This window comes from Beta vulgaris, chromosome 6 (assembly GCF_026745355.1).
Source record: "Beta vulgaris subsp. vulgaris cultivar EL10 chromosome 6, EL10.2, whole genome shotgun sequence".
Taxonomy (NCBI): Eukaryota; Viridiplantae; Streptophyta; class Magnoliopsida; order Caryophyllales; family Amaranthaceae; genus Beta; species Beta vulgaris.
In genome coordinates, this window is record NC_079207.1 from 63,867,982 (window position 1) to 63,883,954 (window position 15,973).

General features: G+C 32.9%; 2 protein-coding genes across 3 annotated transcripts; one reads left to right on the plus strand and one right to left on the minus strand.

Annotated features, from left to right (window-relative positions):
• Window positions 1-1,110: 1,110 nt before the first annotated feature.
• Window positions 1,111-3,719, plus strand: LOC104897404 (probable xyloglucan endotransglucosylase/hydrolase protein 33). The gene is made up of 4 exons (XM_010684272.4): window positions 1,111-1,569; window positions 1,702-1,802; window positions 2,230-2,438; window positions 3,116-3,719. Exons 1-4 carry the CDS (start codon window positions 1,314-1,316, stop codon window positions 3,522-3,524), a joined length of 975 nt encoding a protein of 324 aa, XP_010682574.1. The 5' UTR covers window positions 1,111-1,313; the 3' UTR covers window positions 3,525-3,719.
• Window positions 3,720-8,548: 4,829 nt separating this feature from the next.
• On the minus strand, window positions 8,549-15,531 carry LOC104897405 (benzaldehyde dehydrogenase, mitochondrial). 2 transcript variants are annotated; one of them, XM_010684273.4, is made up of 11 exons: window positions 15,213-15,528; window positions 11,878-12,012; window positions 11,656-11,798; window positions 11,411-11,564; window positions 11,051-11,280; window positions 10,760-10,849; window positions 10,193-10,366; window positions 9,952-10,089; window positions 9,687-9,824; window positions 9,409-9,470; window positions 8,549-9,115 (listed from the first exon to the last, which is right to left on the minus strand). In XM_010684273.4, exons 1-11 carry the CDS (start codon window positions 15,277-15,279, stop codon window positions 8,842-8,844), a joined length of 1,605 nt encoding a protein of 534 aa, XP_010682575.1. In that variant the 5' UTR covers window positions 15,280-15,528; the 3' UTR covers window positions 8,549-8,841. The 2 variants fall into 2 exon arrangements, with proteins under 2 accessions (XP_010682575.1, XP_010682576.1); XM_010684274.4 differs by lacking the exon at window positions 8,549-9,115 and having other exon boundaries at window positions 9,408-9,594; window positions 15,213-15,531.
• Window positions 15,532-15,973: the final 442 nt, after the last annotated feature.

Consider the following 15,973-nt stretch of genomic DNA (forward strand, 5'->3'; position numbering starts at 1 on the left):
TAGGGATAATGAGGGTGTAATCTAGGGGGTGAATTGCCTCACTTTTTTATGCCACACAATCTTATTATAAAGGTGTAATCTTATTGGATGATATTAATTGTTATTCATCTTATTTATTTTAAAATAAGAAACTTGTTTAAATTTAATGACTTAGATTTTAATATTGAGTGGCACATATAATGGTACAAATAAGTGGGACAAAAGATTTGAACTCTTTGCTATGAGTTTATTAAACCAATAGTACTGTTTGAGAGTATACATGACAATACACTACATTATACTTATTCAATAGTATTTTGTGCACCGGGTGTATACTAAATTTATTATGAGACCACGTCACTTATAGCTAAAATGGGTCAATTCTTAAGTCAAATTGGATAACTTTTTAAGTCAAAAGGGGTCATTAAACAAAGGGTAAATTTTTACTTTAAATTTGGCAATTCTATACAAGTAAAGGCGACCTATTTAAGACAAAAAATTATTCCATATTTTAATAACTTATTGTACGCCCATCTCATTCAAGAATTTGGGTTTGTAATGCATTCTTTTAACAAAGTTAATATTTCATAGTAGTTGGCTATATATTTTTATTAAACTCCCAATACTTAACTGGATTTGCATTAAATAAACTTAAATTTGAAATTTCTGATAGTTCAGAAAGTTAAAGGAAAAATAAGAAAGGGCATACATTGTATATCCTCATATTTGTGCAAAACCTCCATAATACCCTATGGTTAAATTAGTCAATACATTTACTGTTTTTTTTTTTTACTAATTATTCTTCGTTCTTTCTCTAAAAATCAACTTGTTCTCACAACAATCAATTTACATTCCTCGCAAATATTCTACTTACCTTAATATCCATAAAAAATACAATCAAACACTATATTATAAGACAGAGGGAGTAATAATTATGTTAATCATATACTTCTATCTTACAGTTTTCTAAATCACTTAACTTAAAAGAGATTCAAATTGTTTCAAGTATCTAAATTTCTTATAATAAAATATTATTTCTTATATATACTCAACTTTTCCCACTTTAAAAACCAGAGAAATATATTCAAACCAATTAAATCAATTTCAAACAACTTATCACACAAACAAAAGTGTCTTCTTCAAATACTAAGAGCTACAACCTTGACATACAAATATGCAATGACAGAGGAGAAAATAGAAAATTCCAGCTTGCACCAACTCAGCCAGCCAACACCCTCTTAAGTCTTGTGTTCCATATAAATAGACCACTCTCTATTTGTCCAATTCCACACTCCTTCATTTCATGTAATAATACTAGTGTCCTTCAACAAAATATGGCAAACTTGCATAGCAAGAACCTCTACTTATATGCCATAATTTTGTACATGATCTTACTCCAAACCTCAAAAAATGGCTGCATTATCACCATTAATGCCCAAAACTCGCCTTCGAGCTCGAACACACCGCGATTAACTAGCCTTTTCCCTCATCTTTCCTTCAATAATGATTTCTCCCAAATCTTTGGAGACTCTAATGTTCAAATTTATGGCAATGGATCATTTGCTAACATTTCTCTTGACAAAAAAACTGGTAGGTTAAATTACTATATACTTGAAGAATAATAATGCTTTTAATACTATTAACTGTCATTCAGTGATCAAGTTAGATTCCTTTGTTTTTTTATTCATTTGTGTATTTTGTTATGTTATGTGATCAAATCAGGTTCAGGTTTTGGTTCCAAGAATCATTACAATTATGGTTTTTTTAGTGCTGCTATCAAACTTCCCCCTGGTTTCACCTCTGGTATTGTAGTTGCCTTCTATGTAAGTCACAAAACTTCTATGCCTTTTTTTTTTTATTACGCGCAATCTTCGTTATATAATAAGTGAAACACTTCTCTAAAAAAGCTCTAACATAAAAGAAAAAAGTGTTTTACTTATTATGAAACGGAGGAAGTATACAACAGTTGCATAAGATATTTTCAGCTCAAAACATCAATTTCGTAATAATACTATTAGGCATTTCTCGAAAATACATATCTCAATTGACCTATAGTAGTTGACTTTGTTATACTCCCTCCATTCTGAAATAAATGAAACGTTTATGTCAAAAACTCTCACATAAAAAAAAAAAAGCATTTCATTTATTTCAGAATGGAGGAAGTATTACATTTAACTTATGCGAATATATTATATTACAAGATATATATATTGTTAGACAATTGAATTTCTCTGTCTTATATGATTTCAGATGTCTAATTCAGATCGTTTTCCACATAACCATGATGAAATTGATTTTGAGTTACTTGGGCATCAAAAAAGCAGAAATTGGGTTTTGCAAACAAACATGTATGGGAATGGAAGTGTAAAGACAGGGAGAGAAGAGAAGTTTAGGCTATGGTTTGACCCAACTACACAGTTTCATGAATACAGCATCATATGGAATAGTCATCATATTGTGTAAGCAAATGCCAACTTTTGCTACTTTTACCTACCAAAAATCATGTCATTCAATTTTTTGTACATATTATGGTTTAATATGACAACTGGTTTGTGGGGGAGAAAATTAAAAGTTCTACTAAGAAACAGTTAAAACCTAATTTGTCACTAAATGAAAATAAAATTATGGCCAAGATTTCCAAACAAAAAAGTGTTTGGTATTGGCAAAATCATATGAAAACTTATACTCCTCCTTTTTTAGATAAGTGAAACACTATTCTCAGAAAAACTCACATAAAAGAGAGAAGTGTTCACCTATTTATGAAAGAGATAGTATTTCAAATTATAAGAGGAAAAATCTTGTAAATAAATAACTACGATATGATTGTGTTTAGAGTCCGTCAGTTGGGTGGTTGGTAGTAACTTACTAAATAGTAAGCTAGGTAGAGCCACTATAGACATCATGCCCAAAGGCCAAAACACTATGAGTTGTATCACTTGAAGTTTCTCACAACAACTAGACACAAACTCCCCCACACTCAACGTAAATGTCTAGTTAGGCGAAATCCATTATGAAATAAACCTTACCTCTTGGGCATTATTTTTTTGACATTATTGAATAAAACAAATTATTATATTTGTTTATGAAATGCAATAATATGTAATCATATATTCTTATATTTGTTTATGAAATGCAGGTTTCTAGTGGATAATATACCAGTAAGAGAAGTACTAAACACGCCTGTTATGTCCAAATCTTACCCATCAAAACCTATGTCTGTTTATGCTACTATATGGGATGCATCCGATTGGGCAACTCATGGAGGAAAATACCCGGTTAATTATAAGTACGCTCCGTTTACCGCTTCATTAGGGCAAATGGAGATGGCGGGTTGCGTTTATGACCCGACGGATCTTTCGGGTAAATCATGTTCAAAGAGTAGTAGTCCATCAAGTTTGGACCCCGTAGATGGTCAAGATTTTGTTAAGTTATCAAATCAGCAAATTAAGGGACTTCAATGGGCAAGAAGCAAGCAAATGATCTACTCTTATTGTAAAGATAAACGTAGGTACAAAGTCCTACCACCAGAATGTAACACAAGATAACAAGGATTCATTTAATTATTTTTATTTTTTATATTCTTTATATATTTTTGTAACGATTCTTTTTTTTTTTTAACTTCATATTCTTAAGTAAAGATTGATTATGTAATTACATGAGACCTTAAAATTTGTACCAAAGTCCTAGTTTGGGAAATCAAAGTGTAGCAATTATATATATATATATAATGTGTTTATGCAGTTATTATTTTGTTGTTACATGGCATAACATAGATACTAGCAAACTTTATCCAACAAAATAAATAGACACATAAAAACAAAGATCACTGTGTACCCACATGAAAGAAATAAAAATTAGTACTTTATATCTTCACTTGAAAAAAGAAATCAGACACTTTTATAAATAACAATATAAAGTTATTTTGTCCTATGCATGCATTTCTGTTAAGGATCCAAGAACATAAATAATGTCTAAATCAAAGACAGCTATAAACATTGAACTAAAGAGAAGAAATGTCATGAGCTGGATCACAAAATACCTCTGATTCCAAAATCCTTTTGTGGGCAATTTGGGTTTAGACGAAATTGCGGTGTTCCCTCGGTTGACTATTATATAATCATAAAGTTGATAGAAAGTGATTGAAAATTTGACATAATTTTGGAAAGGAAAACAAAAAGCTATTGGTGGGGTATCGTATATTTTTTTAGGAGCTCCACGAGACCCATTGGTAAAAAGAATGATTATATTGGACAGTAATTTATTGCAGTTTGGCAAGTCCAATTACACAGGTTAACGCTTGAGAGTAAGGGGGATATAAGGAAATTCCTTCTCCCAAGCACAAGTAGGTAATGAGATTCGAACTTGTAACATGGTCACAAAATGAGTTCCCCACCACCTCCGCCAAATAAGCTTGGTTGGTGGGTATCTTATATATGCACTTATTGGAAGGTCTATACAAAGTATGTCAATTAACCCTAAAATAGTTATTTAAAATAAAATAATCAAATGTAAATAAACTACATTAATGATTTTTCCTATTAAAATAAAATAAATCCTAAAAACATCCACGATTGTTGGTCGTTAGTTGAGGTAAGAGGGTCAAGATTAAGATTATACTTGAGCCTACCCTGACTAATATGGGGTGTTGAGGCTAGAGACATGTATGGGGAAGAAGGGGTTGGTGGCTTGGTGCTTACTATTTCCCCAATGATTAATGCCGTCTCAAATATTTTTGGAGTACAAGATGAAAACTCAAAAACGGACCCTTAAATTGTTGAGACATATTTATCGAAATTTGTGTTTGATATTATTGAAATTTTTGCCCCTCGTATATATTGTTGGAAACTAATTTAAATTGTTGAATTTTTTTAGCCGGCCACCACAAAAATTTAATATGAGAAAAAAGGGAAAGGGCACGATATAAATTGTTGGCATGGTTGTTGGTTTAACTAATTAAGAAGAATAAATAGGAAAAAAATTATTAACATTATGAGCCATATCTAGTGAAAAGTTGAGAACTAAATAAAGTGAGAGAAAACATTGAAGATGAGAGGAGTTTAATTAGAAGAAAAACACAACCTTCAAAAACTTTATTTAAGAATTTATTTTCCAAAGCGTCTAAAAAAGACGGGGTCCATTAAAAAGGGGACCCTGAGCAGTCGCTCAGGTTTGCTCCCTCTAATAGTCGGCTCTTCCCCAATCCCTTAAGTGGTCCTTGAATTTCAACTATTTGGAGAGTGTCACTTGACGCGATGAGGAAAGTATAGAATATATAAATAAATTGGGTAGGTTAGAGAGTACATGGCAGCGTATACTTAAAGTAGGAGAGAAAAATAGGAGAATCAACTTTATCGTTGTGGGGGAAAAAAGTTTGAGGCGAGTGTTGAGACAAAGTTAGTGGAATGTGAGAAGTAAGAATGAGAAAGGTGACCAAACTTACTATTGCTGGTGCTCTAGAACCACTTAATGTTTTATGTTACTTTTTTTATCAAAAAAATAATCCCTTCGTTCCTCCAATTTTAGATAATGAGATTATTTAAGGCTTTAATAAAGAAAACTCAAATGAAGAAAACGCATCTTAAATAAAAACATATAATTGCCATTTTAAGTTTATATTCTCAATTAAGGCATTAGTGGGCCATTAAAACCAATTGGGCTTGGCGTGAGTGGTTAAGGGCCTCTCGCTCCTTAACCAAGGTTTCGGGTTTGAGCCTTGGGTATGGAAAAAATCCCAACTGAAGATGCTGCCCTTTGAGATACCCATGCAAACTTTCGCGAGAAATTAGTCCACTCGCCATAGGCGATGGGAAACTCCTCGTAATAGGAGAAAAAAATAGTGGGCCATTAATACTTGTGAAGCTAACAAACAAATAAGAACATATAAAGGATCTTTGGTAAGATTTCATGTTCATTCCAAGTCTAAAGAGCCAAAACATGAGAAAAGAGTTGCATTATTTAAGAGTGATTAGACTAAAGAGGCCTGTTAATCATGTGATTACATATCTTTAATAATACAAGGTGCTGATTTACTTTGCTGTAATATGCAGTGTACAGGGTATCTTGTGTTTGCTTTCATTGTTTCTACTTGTCTTCCCACCATATCAAACTTTCTGATTTTTATCGATCATCATCATCATCATTAGCTATATCATTATGGTCCATAATTAACCTATGAAGTTTTAAGAGCGGAGCAACTTGTATTATAGAAGTGTTTTTAATCACAGATTCTCGAAACAGCTCTCAAACAAGCCAGGATTACTCAAAGATTCTCAATACTATAAGAGATTGTCTAGCTAATGTCCCACAAGATTAATTAGGCCGACCGATAAAATATATGTACGAGCACTGCATTGAAGGTAAAGAAAAGTAATCGTTTCAATGAGGGGGTACTTATAGGTTGAGTCGAGCCTGACTTTTTATTAGCTCAACTTGTGTTCATTTAAGTTTATCCGAACACGAACTGATCTTGAAAATTGATGAATGGAGTATTGACTGAGCTGAACTTTGACTGCACATTGATCAAATCGTTATTGAACTATTCTCGAACAAGCTTGACATGTTGTTATCTTTAAGTTTACTCGTCTTTTATATATTACTTTTTTGAATATTTTTTGTTTATTGAGTTTATTCTTTGATAAAACTGTTAAGTTATTATTGTGCATTATCCAAAATGAATATATATATATATATATTTATTATATAATATATATATTATATATATTATATATATATATTATATATATATATATTATATATATGTGTGTGTGTGTGTGTGTGTGTGTGTACACATATATAATACACTAGTCGTATATGCACGCGATGCGTGCGTCGACATATATTTTTTTTAATCTAAAATTATTTTGGTAGTGATTTAAATTATTGAGTTTTTTTGTTGATGTTATTATCTTTTTTAACTAAAGATGACCGATTTTTACTTGTTAGAAAATTTTGGTCGAGATTTAATAATTCTTTATCAGCGGCTTTAGTATAGTTATTTAACGATTGTAAATGTTAATAAATCATGCATATTGTTTGAACTTTGTAAATACGAAGTATTATGTTGTCATGATATATCACTAACTTTTTTTAAATTGAAGATTTTAATTAATTTCGTGAATTGATTGTGTCAATCTAGTCAAGTTATTAATGGTGATTGTATATTCCACTTTTGACTTATTCCATATGGCAAGTTACATTGATTCTCATTTTTAAATTTAATATAAAAACAAATTTTAATTTATTAGAGGGTATTCAAGTCATTTCAAATGAGGACACTACACCTCCTCCCTTGGCTTATATAATAGAGATTATTTCCATATATATATAAAAAGCAATTGAGTTTGTTTACGTGCTTTTCGAGCCGAGCTTGTCATAACTAAGCTCGGCTCGTTAAAGTCTCGAGCTGAGCCACAACGAGTTCAAACTGTTTATGACAAGCTTGACTTATTCTAGTGATTGAAAAAATGTCTGGACTATATTAAATTGGGAGTACCCTTCAATTAGGAATACCCAAGCAGTAGGGTCAATCCTAGGCCCAATTGCATTAGGAAAAAAAGAACATTCAACGTCCATTTTCATATGTCATGATTATATTACTCTCTCCGTGTCTTTTTATTTGCTACATTTCTATTTTGGGAAATCAAGACACCAACTTTGACCGATTATTTAAATTCTTTTATAAGTAAAAAATAATCATTTGTGGTCTTAGATTCTTCTCGATGTATAGATTTATAATATTAAATTTTTATAATTTACACTTCAAAAGAATAATATATATTAAGAGTAAAAAAAAAAATCTTAAAACCGTGCAAAAATCAATGTAGCAAATTAAAAAAAAAAAAAAATTTTACAGACTATGCTTATGATAAGATTTAAGATCTACTAATCCTACTAGTCCTATTGCTAATCAACTTGGTAAACAAGTACGGTTGATCAATTATCAACAAATAATGTTGTTATGTATAGGAAACAGGGGTTCCAAAAAATAGAGATAAAGTCCAACAAAGTTTCTACTTAATAAAGCAAAAGTAGACTTGCTATTTGGGTCCAACCCCAAACCAAAAGTATCCAATATGCTCAATTCATATATATTTTTTGGCGCTGCTCGGGATCCCATGGTAAGATGAAGGACTCTATCAGACTGACACCTCTCGAAAGTCAACCCATTTGGGTTCGCAGCCACACTTTGAGATTATGGAAAATGGTAAGAGGAAACCCTTACCCAAAGTGTCCCTACGGGAATCGAACCCTTAGCTTTAATGTTGAAATGTTCTTTCCTTACCACTAGGCCAAGCTTAGATTGTTATGGCCAATTCATATTTCCTATTTTGCTTATTATACATGGAAAATAATGTTTTATCGTTTTATGATAAATTGTTCAATAAGGCTAATTCATGTTAATTCTTCTACGATACAACATTTGATTTAATAATCCACCCACCGAAAAAGCAAATATTACATCGGAGTATATAGCACACTTGCTGGATTCTTTTAAATTCCATGGCAGTTGTCAACTGTGATTATTTCACTTGCAAGTAGTAGTAGTACTAACTAACAACCAGACTTAATGTAGGCTGCAAAAACGGATGTTATGAATAAGTAATAGCCACACATTACAGTTTAAAGAACTATGCATTGCTAACAACCAAATTTATCAACTTGCAATGTTCTAGATAAGGATCTTATCACAGTTATCAGCATCATCACAATCATCATCATCATCATTCACCATCAATGTAAGTAAAAATGATGGGAAAATCACTAAGAGATTGAAAAAGAAAAAAAAGAAAAAAAAGAAAAAAAGGAGCATATATAGCTTAAGCTACACCTCTTATTATAAGAAAAGAGAATAACTTGTACTGTCTACAACCAGGCTGGATTCTTCAAGGGAGTGACAATGGCCTTCACTTGCAAGTAGTTATTTAAGCTGTAAACTCCCTTCTCTCTACCAATCCCACTCATTTTGTACCCGCCGAAAGGGATTGCAGCATCAAAAACATCGTAACAGTTTATCCACACCGTACCAGCTTTAAGAGCGCGTGATATAGTGTTAGCAGTATCGATGTTCTTAGTGAAAACTCCAGCGGCCAGCCCATAATCAGATGCATTTGCTCGACGTATCACCTCATCTATGCTCCTATTACGGAGAAATAAGATACATTTAATGATAAGATTGGGCGATCATTATGAACTTAGGGTGTTTTCCCTTCAACATATGATTGCTGAAATTATTTGAAGTTAATTAATCTGATTTTATTGGTACTTATCTCAGCATATCTTCACTTATTGAAACTTATTGAAGCTTGACTATAAGTCATCAGAACCTATTTAAACTTGTTTGACCTGAAACTTTTTCTTTTATATGAAGAGAATGCACCCTTATATTTCACTTCACTTCTAAACAAATGAATGCGATGTATGATAACTCACTTGAATTTCAAGATAGATTGCACGGGACCGAAGATTTCATCTTGTGCTATCAACATGTCATCCTGAAGCCAGTTATAACGGGTTGAGCTATGATTAATCAAAAACAAGTACAGAGATGAAATTGAAAGAAGTGAGACAAGATTGCACGGGACCGAAGATTTCATCTTGTGCTATCAACATGTCATCCTGAAGCCAGTTATAACGGGTTGAGCTATGATTAATCAAAAACAAGTACAGAGATGAAATTGAAAGAAGTGAGACAAGTTGTTAGTCTATACCGTAACATTTGAGAAAACTGTGGGCTTAATGTAGTAGCCCTTGGAGCCTATTTTGTCCCCTCCAGTTTCCAGGGTAGCTCCACTTTCAACACCAGATTTTATATACCGCAAAATCTTATTGAACTGCTCCGGATCAATCTACATAATTCAAAAGTGTCACCATAAACATGATTAAACAATCTTAAACATACCAATAGTCTTTGGAAACAAACGCCACGATGAGTTTGGTAAGAAAAGAATTTTACATATTGAAAGTTATGATTACCTGTGGACCTTGTTCGATCCCCTGCTTAAATGGATCACCGACAGATCTATTTGCTGCTCGCAGCTTTGCTTTCTCAACAAATTCATCATATACATTTTCATGGACGAAGGTACGTGACCCAGCACAGCAACATTGTCCCTAAAGAGAACCAAATTACTAAATTTACAACTAGTACTAGTAATCTTAATATCAGCCACAAAGGCAATAGGCAAGCCCTAGCTGAAAAGTTTCCTCGTCATACCTGATTGAAAAAGAGAGCAAAATGAGCAGTCTCCACTGCTTCATCTATATCTGCATCTTCACATATGATAAATGGAGACTTCCCACCAAGCTCCAAAGTAACAGGCTTCAGATTGCTTTTTGCTGCTAATTCAAGAACTAGTTTTCCAGTGCTAGTTGATCCAGTAAAAGCAAGCTGTGGAAAAGAGTTAGCTGATACTAATTAGCATCATAAGTAGTAAGTATTACATTACACAAAACAATCTTGGAGACAGAAAGTAAATTTGGCCAAAAAGACTTCTTTTATCAATTGGCCAAGGATGGATATAATCTTGAATGCCGGAGGACAACTGAGGGCCCGCTCATTATCCGTTTCTGTATCCTATCTTCAAATTTTCCAAAATCTAAAAACAATATTACGGAAACTAGAAAAAGCATTTTCGGTTTCCTATTGCCATTTTCCAAAATAAGCACGACCAGTTTGAGTATACCATATGCCTTAAAAAACTTAAAGACTAAAAACTGAAGTGGTTACGAACAGTTTCTAACAAATTGAACAAGCACCAGAAGAACAAACACTCTTGATTACCTTGTCAACATTCATGTGAGAGCAGAGAGCTGCACCAGCAGTTGGGCCAAAACCAGAAATCACATTCAGAACACCTGGAGGGAGTCCAGCCTGCCATCAAATAAGAGAGACATCTATCAGAAAACGGATGTGAAATCGGAGTATATTTCTTGTTCTGAGACTATCTTATTGAGTATCAATTTCCCGGATATTTTACATTCTCTCTTTCAGCTTCAATGCAAACTCCTCACAAGCAAGCGTATTACAAATGATGACTAATGAGTAAAGGGTGTGTTTCTCTCAGGATAGTACCTCATGAAGTAGATTAGCCACATAAAGTGCAGATAAAGGAGTCTGTTCTGCTGACTTTAGAACAACTGAATTACCACATGCTAAGGCAGGTCCGACCTTCCAGGCAAACATAAGGAGGGGAAAGTTCCACGGAATGATCTGCCCTGCTACACCAATCGGTTCGTGCAGGGTCTGCACATGATATGGTCCATCAGCAGGACAAGTGAGACCATGTATCTTATCAGCCCAACCTGGGGATAAAATTCAATCACAATCAGTTATCCGATAGAGGCTTTAAAAAAAAGGAATGCAACATTATTATTTAATAAGGGTATAGTCCATAATCTCATAGGGTAATCAAGTAGTTTCTGTCGTCCTTACCAGCATAGTACCGGAAAAGTCGAACAAGCATTGGTATTTCAACTTTCGCAGATTGCTCATAAGGCTTCCCGTTATCCCATGTTTCTAGTGCAGCTATCACATCATTATGCTTTTCAATTAGATCAGCACCTCTCAGCAGGATTCTTGACCTTTCCTGCACAAAATCACCAATGAACTTGGAGTTCAGGCTGACCAATCATAATGTAAATTCGGAGTATAATCTTGAAAATTGAGAAATTAGTTACATAAGCAGTCATCTTCGGCCATGGTCCTTCATCGAATGCCTTGCGAGCAGCAGACACTGCTCTGTTCACATCTTCGGCATCTCCTTCAGCAACATCAGCAATCACATTCCCAGTCCGAGGGTCCACTGTGTGAAAAGTTTTCCCTGAAAGCACCATAAACATTATGAAAAAAGCCTCCTATCACATTTATCTCAGACAAATAAACAGAAATTGAAAACAGACCTGATGCTGCGTCTACAAATTGGCCATTAATTAGAAGCTTTGTATAATTTACTTCCACTGGTGGGGTAATTGGTTCATCAATGGCAGCAGCAGTGCTGTATCTTTGAAGTCCCCTCCTTACACATGAGCTCCTCCCTAATTGAACACATTTAAAGAAAGTTCATATCATACTGATAAGACATGATAAAATCATGAATCATGGAAGTAATTGACAGAGAGTTTTGCAAGACAGTCATCATCTGTCAACAGCTCTTACAATTGGTTCATAGAAGATTGAAGAAGTACAGAGATATTCAGAATTATCAGCAAAAGAAAAAGACTGTAAATACTAAATAGACACCAGTTCCTCCATAAACCTCTAATAAATCATACTTCCCCTGTTTCCAACTAAATGCAACATTTTCATTATTAATACAATTGGTTCACAATCCACACTTACCGATGCACAACTTCGACCCTTAGTATATATTAGGAAAAATTGACGATAGAGGTCTCAACTTTGGGTGAGAATTTTTAAAAGGTCTGAACTATTGATTAAACTGTGTAGGTCCCAACTTTAGAGGGTATTAACTTTTAGCGGGCCTTAGTGACTTGAAACTGGCTTAATAGGTCATAACTTGTAAAACTTGGGTCACATCACAAGGGTTAATTGAGGGAGGAAAGTAGGAACTAGGTGAGATTTTAAAAACAATCGTCAGTTTTAAGTCACCGAGACCCGCTAAAAGTTAAGACCCCCCTAAAGTTGGGACCTACATAGGTTAATAAATAGTTCAAACCTTTTAAAAATTATCGCCCAAAGTTCAGACCTCTATTGTCAATTTTTCCTATGTATTATTATCTATTAGTAAAGTTATAAAGGTTGAAAAGCATAATGTTCATCAAGACTAATGAAACAAGATTTTACATAGTAACATTATATATATATATATTATATATATATAATATATTATATTATATATATATATATATATATATATATATATATATATATATGGGCAAGATCACGTGAGAAGTGAGAATTGAGAATATATCTCAACCACACGATTGAATTAGAGTTACACCCCCTAAAAAATTTTGAGCCAAAAAAAAAAAAAATTGTATTTTTTCTTTCTAATATTCTTTTTTTTGGAGTTAAATCACTTATTCATAAGAGTTATATCGCGTAAAATTTATTCTCATTTCTCATGTAAGTATGCATTCTCATATGATTTGTACAAAAATCAAAGAGTTGCATTAGTTTAGAACGGGGCAAATTATATATTTTCAAGAATACCTACTCCCTTGATCATAGATATAACTTGCATTAGTCCCTTGATCATAGATAGATAACGAACACCTACTCCAAAATCCAAACTGTTGCTTGGTTGGCAACTAGGAAAACTACTACTCTCCATAAATATAAGTTTCTTTCGAAGTTTCATATGCAAGGATTTAGAACGAGCACAACTGGTTTTCATGTATGCAAAGTTATTAGTTTAAACTAATTTCACTGGTTCATAACAACCCCTCGTCCCCTCAACCATCTCACAAAGATTGTGCAATCTGTGGTCGGTTACTAACCATATCAAAATAAAAATAAAAAGCAAATATCATCCATAAGGTTGGGGGCAGAAACGAGTTTTTTGCAAGTAACAAACTCCTTATCATGGTTCATGTAATTTGGAGGCTAATGACATTCACTTAGTGTCATGCACTCATGTATATGTTTTGTATCATAGAACCACCCTGCCAACAGGTACCAACCAGGCAACCACTAGTTCAGAAAAGTCTAGCTTGTATCTCAAACATAACAACCTTGTATAACTCATAACTACTTCGAAGTCCAACCTATTCTACGGAAAGCAGTTGATGCACCAAGAGTCATTTTGCAATGCAACAATATGCACTAAAACACAATTGCAATCAATTACTGAAAATGTGATGAGTTTTTGGGAATCATCCTATTACTAATTGCAATAAATTACAGCTACTTAGAGGAGGATCACTACCAGAAGTTCAGAACCATACATTATCTTACATAAGCTCTGGCAAGGAGTTCAAAACTAGCACATGGAGTACTCAAAGTTGCTGTCATAATGAGGCCAAAAATGATAAAAGTCCTACCTTATCTTTCCTCTAGATAACTTTATCAATTATTTCGGACCCGCATTGTTTTATTTAAAATCATTCTTAACCACTAGATTTTCCGAAACCATATTTGACCACTTGAGAATTTCAGACAAAATATATCAATCATTCTATCTACACTGACATTTCAACTATGTTTTACCCCATCAAATCCTTTCGAAATCACATCAAATTGTTTGGAACTTGGAGTAAACTGAGCCAATTGCCAATAAATGGCCCATCAAAATGGGCTGACACATAGAAGTACAATGTAAAAATGTGACATCCTTCTTAGGATGGTGCAAGAAGTAAGTAAATTCAGATAATGACTATACATACATTAGGTTAGCATTTTAGCAACAAACAATTCATATATCCACAACCTCAGCAACTTCCAAAAAAAAAATTAAATCTTGATATTATCAATTACAATCAAGAGATAAAGAGTCCTCTTTGGCGGCTAAAAAGAGTTAAACAAAGGGAAAGTGTAAGAATATATTCTTAAACCATATTATATTCGGATAAAACTTAGTTGACCCAGTGGGTAATTTACCGAATTTAATGTAAGGTAGAATCCAACTCGACATTAACAGTTATTTTTCTATTGACGTATTAGGAGTGGGTAATCTATTATATTGACTTGATTAACATGCAATAACTCTGAACCATATGTGTAAGTCATAAACTCACAAAAATCAATGTATGATTCTCTTCTTTTTCGCTCATTTGCTCAAAACCCACAAACAAAATCAGCAATACCATGAAAATCAGCATTTTCTCTGACAAAAAAAGGGTTCTTTTTTTTTTTCTGGGTAAAAAGCCTGAAACCCAGAATTATGGGTTAATTTTAACTAATGATCAGTCATTAGAGTGAGATCAAACAAACCCATCAAAGCAGAAAGACTAACTAACACACCCATCAAAATGAAAAGAATAAATTGAAATAAAATTAACAACTTCTGGGAAATATAAACTAAAAAAAACATGGTTAACAAAAAAACCCATAAAAGCAGACACAAGATCAACAAAAAAAACAACATTTAACAAAATTATGCAAATTTGAAAGAAAAAAACAAGAAAAATTATTATCAATTACCAGAAAAACAAAGTTAACAAAAAAAAAAATCATAAAAGCAGACATAAATCAACAAATATAACAAAATTTAACAAAATTATGCAACATTTGAAAAAAAAAAATTAAGGACACAAGGAGAATTACTATGAATTACCAGCAGGAGAGCTAAGATAAGTGGACAATGAACGAGATAACAGAGATGAAATTCTCCGACTTGCCATTTTTTTTTACTCTGATTGAGGAAAGAAAGATAAAAAAGATTGAATCTTTTTTTTTTCCCTTTTTTATTTTGTGATTTGGGTTTATTTATATGATGATGATCCTTTAAAAAGAAGGGTATGAAATGAAGTGAAGAAAGAATGTGAAAAGAGTGAGGGAGAGGAGGTGCATGAGAAACCAACTCCTCTACCAATAACTTGACAAACCAAACATGACTTTATCTTATACGACAAAATGGAAAAGGAAAGAGAGAAAGTAAAGTAGCATTAAAAAGTAAGACTAATCTCTAAATTATGGTAGATGTTGGATGTTAATTTGTGAAAATGAGTTATGATATTTCACACTTGTTCCTAAATATTGGTATGTGTCTGTCAAGGTTAGTAATTGGATCAGGGTTTTGACTCAAATCCCATAAAAATTTACTAATTTCGGAAATTTCGGGCAAAACTTATTTACCTTTGTTGAAAAGAGTTTTAGGTATAAGAAATTTATTTAAGCCTAATAGGTTTCAATAAGGTTTATTTTTTGATGAATTTTAGTAAGTTTCAATCAGGACTAATATTTTTCAATGAATTTTAGTAAGTTTAATCAAGTCCAATCGGGACTAATAAGTTGCAATTATGTCCAATCAAGGTTAATAATTTCCAATGAGTTACAATATTATCCAATCTAGTTTCATCGGGTCTATTAGATAAG